Source organism: Lonchura striata, chromosome 20, assembly GCF_050655825.1.
Source record: "Lonchura striata isolate lonStrDom1 chromosome 20, ASM5065582v1, whole genome shotgun sequence".
In the NCBI taxonomy this organism is placed as follows: Eukaryota; Metazoa; Chordata; class Aves; order Passeriformes; family Estrildidae; genus Lonchura; species Lonchura striata.
In genome coordinates this window covers 7,717,262-7,725,792 of record NC_140722.1, presented here as the reverse complement: position 1 = coordinate 7,725,792, position 8,531 = coordinate 7,717,262, and the positions used below count along the sequence as shown (strand labels likewise).

Below are 8,531 nucleotides of genomic sequence, written 5' to 3'. Positions count from 1 at the left end.
AAGGCTAAATAAATAAATAAAAAACCAAAACAAAACCAAAAACTCTCTGAGCTACTGTTGGAAAGAAGAAGTGAAACCTGGAGCTCCTGGGGGGGTGGGGGACGGGGATGGGGGGCTGCACAGGCGCTCCCCTCCCCTCTCATCTCCTTCCCGCGGACGGCGGCCGACCCCTGCCACTGTCCCTGCCCCTGTTCCTGTCTGCAGCCGTGACTCCGGGCCGGGGGCTCCCGGCGGTGGCAGCGCGGGGCTCAGAGGGGCCGGCCGGGAGCTGTCCCCAGCCGGGGCTGGCGGGGAAGCCCCGGGCAGAGCGGCCCAACGCCCCTTCCTGGGCGGGAACGGACCGAGGCGTTCTTAGGAGGGCGGCGGCGGCGGCCGGGGCGCAGCGCCATGAACCGGCTGGGGCTTTTGGGACTGCTCTGCGCGGCGCTGCTGGGCGTGAGTGGGGCCGGGATCGGGGCATGGAGCGGGACAGGGGCAGAGGGGATCCCTCCATCTCTGTGTCTCGCTGGGCTTTCCGGGAAGGGGCACGGTCCGGCCGCTCCGGCCCGTCCCAGGGCGCAGCCGCCCCCTCCGGGGAGCCCCGGGGCTGTGCGCGGGCGGCGTCAGCGGGACCGGGCGGCGCTGCCGCGTCGGCTCTGTCGGTCCGCTCTCCCGGGACCAGGCAGGGCAGACGAGTTGTTTGGACTGCCTGGTACCCTCTCCAGGTCTTGTACCCTCGCGCTTTCGCTTTTCTCCGATGGCGCGGGCCCGGCAGCCCAGCCCCGCCCTGCGCTAGCCCGGGGGTCCCCACGGGCAGGGACGGGCAGCGGCGAGCCCCGGGACCCTCGGCCGGGCCCCCAGCCGGGCAGGGCGCTTCTTTCACTTCTCGGTTGCATGTGGGCGGCTGGGACGGCGCCGCGGCCTCGTCGCAGTCCCCGCGCCGGGGCTGCTGGAGGTGCCCACGGGGGTGGGTGCGCCCGGCCGTGCTGGGTGCTCGCATGGCACCCTCGGCCCGGCCCTCTCTCCCTCGCTCCCTGCCGGAGCTCCGTCCCGCGCCCCAGGATGGCCAGGCCAGTCTGCCGGGACCTGCGGCACTACTGGGGATGCGCAGCGAGGGGCTGGCTCTATGAGACGAACGGGTGCCCTCTTGTACCCTGTCTTGCTCGAGAGCTCATTCCCTGCCTTCTTTTTACCCTTCCCTGTGCAGGTAGTCCCCTGCCAAGAGGAGCAAGGGCAGGCTCTGGCAAAGTTTGCATGAGTGTTGTGTTTGACTGGGGTTTTCCTGTCCCTCAGGGATGGTGTGTCAGCCTAGGGAAGGGGCTGGCAGTGCTCTGGGTGTGAAAGCTTGGTGATCTCGGCTCCCTCTGTGAGGGACTGCAGTACTGTTGGCAGGGGCACAGGGTGATGTGCAATCACCTTATGGTAGGAAATCTGGGGAAATGTGGAGCAACTCTGCCGGAATCACTGTCACCCCACTTCAAAGACAGCACTGATGGCATCAGGCAGCGTGGGTGGCTGCTGTGGTCTGTGGTTAGTGGAGGTGTGGGAAGAACAGTGTGAGGAAGCCCTCACCTCAGGGTGCAGGTTAGCACACATGTCTGTGGAAGCGTGGTGATGCGGAAGCGTTGGATATGAATTCACAGGTCTTGTTTCTTCCAGTTTTGGGAACCTGGTGGTGCCTTAACATGCTTTGATAAGCAATATATATACAAGGACAGATGCTGCAACCGGTGTCGGCCAGGTATGGAAACCCTTTCCTAGGGACCTCACAATTGGGCTGTGCCAGGACCTACTGCCTGGGCACAGCAGAGAAAGCTTCACTTGGTGTGATGGAGCCCCTCCACCTCACTGCCAGCAATGCTGACAGCTTCGCCTCCCTGTGTCATCTCAGTGACAGAGCAACTGGGACCTTGTGGGTCCCGGTCCCTTAGATCTCACCAAATGTGCCACAGCTCTCTTGGGCCTGTATGTGCACTTGCAGCTACAGGACCTCACAGCAAAGGTAGCTTTGTGGGGAGAGTGCTGGCACTGGGACTAGCAATAGCTCCTGCTGTCACTGTCAGGTCATCTCCCAGTCCCTGGGTGCTGGCGTGGTGCCACAGCCCTCCCTCTGTATCTGGCCCCTGCAGTGTTTGTGGTCATCAGGCTGACTCCTTCAGCCCTGCCTTCCATACAGAATAGTGCAGCAGTCCTAGCATCCACAGCTGCCAGCCTTCCCCTGTCCTGCTAGCACAGGGAAAGCCCCCTTGCCCCTTCCTCACCAGCCTCTATTGCAGGGGAAAAGCTGGTCTCTGAGTGCAATAAAACAGAAGACTCCATCTGTGCCCCCTGCGAGAGCGAGCACTATCAGCCAAGCTGGACCAAGGAGAAGCACTGTGCTCCTCATGATATCTGTGAACGCAGTAAGTGCTCCCTGTGACCACTGACCCCAGCCTGTGGGGATTGGGGGGACTGGCTCCCCTGCGTGGTGTCTCACCTTGTCCATGTTCCCTCTGCCCAGATGCTGGCCTTGTTGTGAAGATGCATGGAAATGCAACACACAACACAGTGTGCCAGTGCCGGGCTGGCACGCACTGCTCTGACACCACCTGCCAGACCTGCGTGGAGAACCAGCCTTGCCAGCTTGGCTCTGGCTTTGTGGCAGGTAAATCTGACAAGCTCTTCCCTCTCAACGGAACTTATACCCTGTCAGCGCTGACCTCAGGGAATGGGGGATCCCCCAGCATGATGCTCCCTGGCAGGGCTTTGGGAGAGCTGTGCCATTGCCACGGGGTGTGCCGCACATCTGGATTCTGCAGCCCCTTGCCCCCTCAGGCCCTCACCCCCCATAGCCCTACTGACCTTCCTGCCATCTCTGCTCCTCTTCAGCCAAGGCCATGGACCGGATGTCATCCCCCTGTGAACCCTGTGCAGAAGGCACCTTCTCCAATGTCTCTTCTAAAACTGAGCCGTGCCACCCCTGGACAAGGTATTGTCTGAGTACAGACCGTGTCCTTCCACCAGCCCCAGTGAACACATCCTCTGCTGCCAGTTTTCTTGGTGGTCTTGGGGACTGGGCATCAGGCTGGTTTGTGAGTGACACAGCATCTGGCTGGTGTAGGGCCAGAGTGAGAGGAACAGGGCTAAGAGAACAGTGCGGACCAGGGCAGCATTGGCTGAGGTCGAGGCAGACATTCAGGCACTTATGTCTGTCCTTCACCATGTGCACAGATTGCTTGTCCCTTCAGGGATGTCCGTGCTGTCATCCATGCTGGAAGTAAGGGATCAGGGTCAATGGGGATGCCCCATGCCCTGTTCAGGTTCTCCCTCCCAGTGCTCTCTGTGGCTGTAGTCATTAGCCAAAACACAAGCCCTCTCCATGGGGAGTTTGGCTTTAAGGGTGCCGTGAACTGGCAGGTCATCCCTGTCTTTAGAAAGCTGCTTGAGGGTTAATTGCAGTTCCTGGTAGAAACATGAGCCTTATTTCTAAGCTGAATTAGTCTTGCTTCAGCTGCCATCCATTGGATTTCACTTTGCTTTTATCTGTGCCCAGAAATTACTTCCCCACAGAGCCACTTGTAGCCTATTTTAGCTTTTCTGTCGTAGCTGCTCAAGCCCTGGGGGCTTCCCTGACCAGGCAGGTCTGCTTCTTCCTGTGCCTTGTCCTAAATTTGTTCCCATCCTCAGCAGTTTCAGCAACTCAAGTCCCATGGTTGGTACCCTGCTGTGTACCTGCTAACCCCCTCATGCTGCGTTGCTGGGGGTCCCCCTGCTCGCCCTACTGGAGCTTGGCAGGCTTGGAGCAAGATGCGTTTTGAGGCAGCTCGGGTGCCTGCCCAGCCCCAACTATTCCCCGAGCTCAGGTTACCTCTGTGGTTATGTGGTTCTTGTTCTTCCCTGCAGTTGTGAGGAAAAGGGGCTGTTGGTGAAGGTGAAAGGGACAAACTCCTCGGATGTGATCTGCGGTAAGTGCCTGGTGCTCAGGGCTGACCCAGGGGCTGACCCAGGGCAGAGCAGAGAGCACCCCAGGGCTCCAGCTCCTGCAGCACTCAGAAGAGCTGGCCTCATGCATGGTATTTTTGGGAGGGGAAGGTCTGAGTGCATGGCCAGTGTGATGCCTTCCTGCCTGTCTCCATGAGGGATCCCTGTGGGGCTGGGGCATGACTCTGTGTCATGCACGGTCCCGTGGGTGCCTCGCTGACCCTGTGTCCTCCTGCAGAGTCGAGCAGGCGCTCCTCGCTGTCAGTGCTGATCCCCATCACGGCTGCAGTTGTCACATGCCTCGTGGGTGTCTGCATCTACTGCCTGGTGCACACAGGTGAGGAACTAAAGCATGTGAACTTCTGCCTTGGCCGAGGGAGGGAGAAGCTTAGCCAGAGGGGCCATAAAGGGCTGAGGGGTTGAGCCAGGGAGGACAGTGGCAGCTCTGCTGCAAGTGAGGAAGCTCCTCTGGGGACATCACCAGGACAGGGTTTGCTGAGTCCTGTTCTGTCTTTGGGAGCATGTGTGTTGGCACTGCTGCAGCCTGAGCTGGGCCAGCTCTTAGGTAACAGCAGTGGTGCCCCATGAGTCCATTCTGGCTCCTGCTGTGACCCCCAGCCTGCCCAGCCTGGCAGTGGCAGCAGGCATAACATGAGCTGCAGGACCTGTGGTGCAGCAGCACTAGCCCTGGCTCTGACCCTGGGAAGCTCCCTGCTGGGCAGGAGCACTTCCCCCTGAACATTGCTTTCTCTGTCCCTCTTTCCATCCAGATTTCAGACGACGAGTGCCAAAGGGGGTGAGTCTACCTAGAGCCCCCTCCAGCAGTGGGTTGGGATCCCTCCTGGGCACAGCTGGGGATGTGCCAGCAGCAGAGCAGGGGCTGTGGCTTTGCAATGCAGGAGGGGTGGGGGCTGAATTAGACTGCCTGGCTGGGACAGGACAAGGGCTGGGACAACCTGAGTGTGCTGCTGGCAAGTGCTGAGCATTTGGGAGGGCCCCATACTCAGGCCTGCATGGGAGTGTAGCAGGAGCCTGTGTAAAGGCATGGGAGGAGAGTGGGGGAATGTAGCTGCCTGCCCCTGACCCCTGCCCCTGTGCAGATAGAGGCTGGGGAGCCCGGAGAGAACCCAGATACCCAGCAGCCCATGGAGCAGGATGAGAATGTCTTGCCTGTGCAGGAGACCCTACTCAGGGGCCAGCCTGTGGCCCAGGAGGATGGCAAGGAGAGCCGCATCTCGGAGCAGGAGATGCTGTGAAGGCGCAGGGCACTGCCTCCGACAGGAGCACGGACTGGACAGCACCATCTCCTCTGTCCCCTCTCCAGCTGGGGAGGAAATCTGGCATCTGACCTGGCTGCAAATGATGTGATGCTGCAAAGGACCATGGCACGACTACCCCACGGGAATACCACTACAACTCCTGGTCTAGTCACCTGCACAGGGCTGCCCTGGTGGAGCAAGGCTTGGCTGCCCACATGGGGACATGGAACAGAGCCCCATCCTGCTTTATGCCCAGGTGATACAATGACCTGGGTGGCTGCTCGCCTGCTGAGCCCTTGCAGAGCCCAGTGCAGCCCCTGGCCACAGCAGAGTGTCACTGCTGACAGGAAGACCCCAGCACAAAGCCCCGTCTCCCGGAGTGCTGGAGAAGCCAGGGCTGGGAGAGGGAGCTGCTAGTGTGAGATCACTGCGGCAGGGCTCAGTCCCCTGTCTGGGCTGCTGTGGAAGCGCTGCCCGTGCGCGGTGGGTGCTGGCATCCGGACAGGACACTCCGGCCCGGCCGCGGCCCCTCCGTGCCGTCCAGCGCTGCCGGGCTCCGTGGGACGAAAGGCAGGACTGTGCCGGGGCCGGAGCAACGGCAGCGGCGTGCGGCGGCCGGGAGATGGTGCTGCGGGACCGGCGCGGGGCGGCACCGGCACCGCCCGGCCCGGCCCGGCCCGGCCCGCTGCGCTCCGGGCGGCGCGGGCGGCTCTGGCCGCGGGCTTGCCCAGCGCGGGGCCGCCTCCGTCCGTGCGGGAGCGGCCGCGCCCCGTCACCCTCCAGCCCCTGCTGTGCGATTAAACGTGATTATCTGCCCCGTGCGTGAGCAGCCCCGAGCCCCTGCCGCCCACCGGCGGCCCCGGGACCGCGCTCCCGGCTCTGATGTTTCCGGGAAGGATGGTTTGGGAATGGGCGGGTGCTTCCAAGGCAGAGGAGGGAGGGAAGAGCTGCCACCAGCTGTGCCGATCTCCATCGTGCCCTCAGGCCCTCCCCAGCACACCTGGCTGGCCCCACTCCCCTGCGTGCGCTTCCCCTGTGGCTGCCCTCACTGACTCCCACAGCAGGAGCTGCCCCAGCACAGCCGTGCCCAGCCCGTGTCCCACGCCAGAGGAGACAGCAATGCGGGCAGGGCTGCCTGCAGCAGGCAGCTCCGTGCCCCTCGCCTCACTGCTCTGGCAGTGAAATGCACAAGTGGGGTCCGTGGCGCTGCAGGGCAGCACTGTGGGATGCTGTGGTGTAGCAGTGGAGTCACCACGGGCTCCAAAGCATTGGTGTGGGGCTGCAGTGGCACTGAGCCCACTGCAGGCTTTAGGTGCTGGGAGCAGCCTCAGCCTGTGACCCACCACTAATTGAACACAGGCAGCACGACATGAGAAAAGCCATAAATCCCAGAGCAGGAGCAGCTGGAGCATGGAGCAACTTTGCCAGTACAGGCAGTGGCACATTATTTAAGGCTCCTCTTAAAACCTAATGTTAGGTTTAATAAGGGAGATAAAAACATGGCAGCAGCTTTCCCTCCTCTCAGGGCTTGGCAATCCCAGCAGTGCTGGTGGGATGGTCTCAGGCTGGGCAGCATTCCCTTGGCACTAGCCCAGAGAACACCCAGTTCTGGGGACAGATGTGATCCCGATCCTGCTGGAGGAGAAGGTGTTATGTGAGTCATAGATGCAAAAACCTTTGGCCCCAAACATGAAGCCTGTAGTCCCAGATGGTTTCCAAAGGTCTCTCTCCCCAGGTGGCAGGCTGAACTCTCTGGGGCCACCTCCCCACTTTCCCCAAGGCTGACCCTTCCCTGCTGGCATGCAGCATGCTCAGTGCCCACTCCCCCGTGTCAGACATGTACCATCTCATTAGTGTCTGTCCCCCAAAGTGAGAAGGGAGAGTGCATGAGGCCTAATTGAATGTAACTAATTATTCACTCTGCAAATGCTCTGTTTAAATGGGGTTGTGAGGGACAGAATTACTCATTCCGAAAAGGGGAGAGAAAAAGAGAAAGACAGAGATAAAACAAATAGAGGCGGATGCTGGAGCTGCAGCTCTTTCTCTCTCCCTAGAATACCAATTACCGGATGAAGTGATTGTATAAATCTTTACCGAGTGAACGGACTGTACTAGTCACTTACTCCTGTCCTCTTATTATAAGGAAGCAATGAAAAACCATCCCACTCTCCAGTCCAGTTAAGGGTTCCCAGGTGCTGTCTTGGGCAATATCTCACCAGCTGGAGAGCTCGTCTTGGGGCTTTCTCAGTGTAGGGGTCCCACTGAGACAGGGCTGAGCACTTGGTAGGAGCCCACACCCCTCCTGCACCCCTAGCCCTGGGGAGGAGCAGTGGCTGTGCATGCTCTGGGGAGGTGCAGGACCTCTGCCCCAGCAGGATCCAAACCATGCCAAGCCATGCTGGAACATGGAGACACATGGGCTGGCCAAGGGCCCCCGTGTCACACATGTAACACATCACCCCAGGACCCCAGTGCCTGGCTCAGTGGCACTCCAGGTCGTGATCCCTCACCTTCCTTGTTCTTCCTTTCTGTGGGTCCAGCCCTGCCAGGTCCTTGGTCTCCTTCTCTGGCTTCTGCAGTGCTCACTGAAAAGGGAGAACACAGCGCTTCCCACCCTCTTCCCACGCTGCAGTCAATGTTTCTCACTCAGGGTGTCTCTGCTCCACTGGTTGCAGAAATGCATTTATTGGCAGTGACCTCTATCACTCTTGCCTGCCACATCTTTTAATCCCAGATCCCTCCAAACACCCACGTTTCTGTTCTCAGTAGTGGTGTGGGATGGGAGAGGAGGTCCTGGCCATGCAGAGCTGGGAAAGCTGACAGAGTCCCCATGGACCCTGCCATCAGTGGGGAGCACCCACAATCTGGGGTCCTGCTGCATGAGCTGGTGGGGACCCTGCCAGTCCCATGTTCCCTGCAGGCAACCCTGGATCCCCCTCACCAGAAGGCACCCAAAAGGAGATGCTTTATGGGGACACCTGGTCTCCACATCCTGCAGCCAGGAACAGAGAGACCCTCTCAGGGGGGCCCTGCATGTGCTGTTCCAGAGAAGCCACAGGAGTTGTATGATGGGTTCAGCTGGTGGGGAAGACAGGCTGGGCACAAGTCAGTGACGAGAAGCTAAAGCCTCCAATCTGTCCTGCCTTGTCCTGATTGCCAGCAGTGAGTTTCCATGCACTGGAGATGTGCGTGTGTGGGTGTGAGGGAGAGATAACATCATCATCATCATAACAAATGCAGTTGTGCAGCTCCATTCTCTGCTTACTGGCTTTCTTCTCTTTATCTATAAATAATTGCGGGGACACAATAGACTTTTAAGTCTGCCAAAGAGTT

The 8,531-nt window shown here is 60.0% G+C and overlaps 1 protein-coding gene across 3 annotated transcripts; it reads left to right on the top strand.

Moving 5' to 3' along the window:
* The first annotated feature begins 288 nt into the window (after positions 1 to 288).
* On the top strand, positions 289 to 5,846 carry CD40 (CD40 molecule). 3 transcript variants are annotated; one of them, XM_085558091.1, is made up of 9 exons: positions 289 to 435; positions 1,639 to 1,720; positions 2,256 to 2,381; positions 2,480 to 2,623; positions 2,848 to 2,947; positions 3,862 to 3,923; positions 4,178 to 4,276; positions 4,710 to 4,735; positions 5,118 to 5,843. In XM_085558091.1, exons 1-9 carry the CDS (start codon positions 388 to 390, stop codon positions 5,193 to 5,195), a joined length of 765 nt encoding a protein of 254 aa, XP_085414217.1. In that variant the 5' UTR covers positions 289 to 387; the 3' UTR covers positions 5,196 to 5,843. The 3 variants fall into 3 exon arrangements, with proteins under 3 accessions (XP_085414217.1, XP_021396546.1, XP_085414219.1); XM_021540871.3 differs by having other exon boundaries at positions 5,040 to 5,840; XM_085558093.1 differs by lacking the exon at positions 4,710 to 4,735 and having other exon boundaries at positions 5,040 to 5,846.
* The last annotated feature ends 2,685 nt before the right edge of the window (positions 5,847 to 8,531 follow it).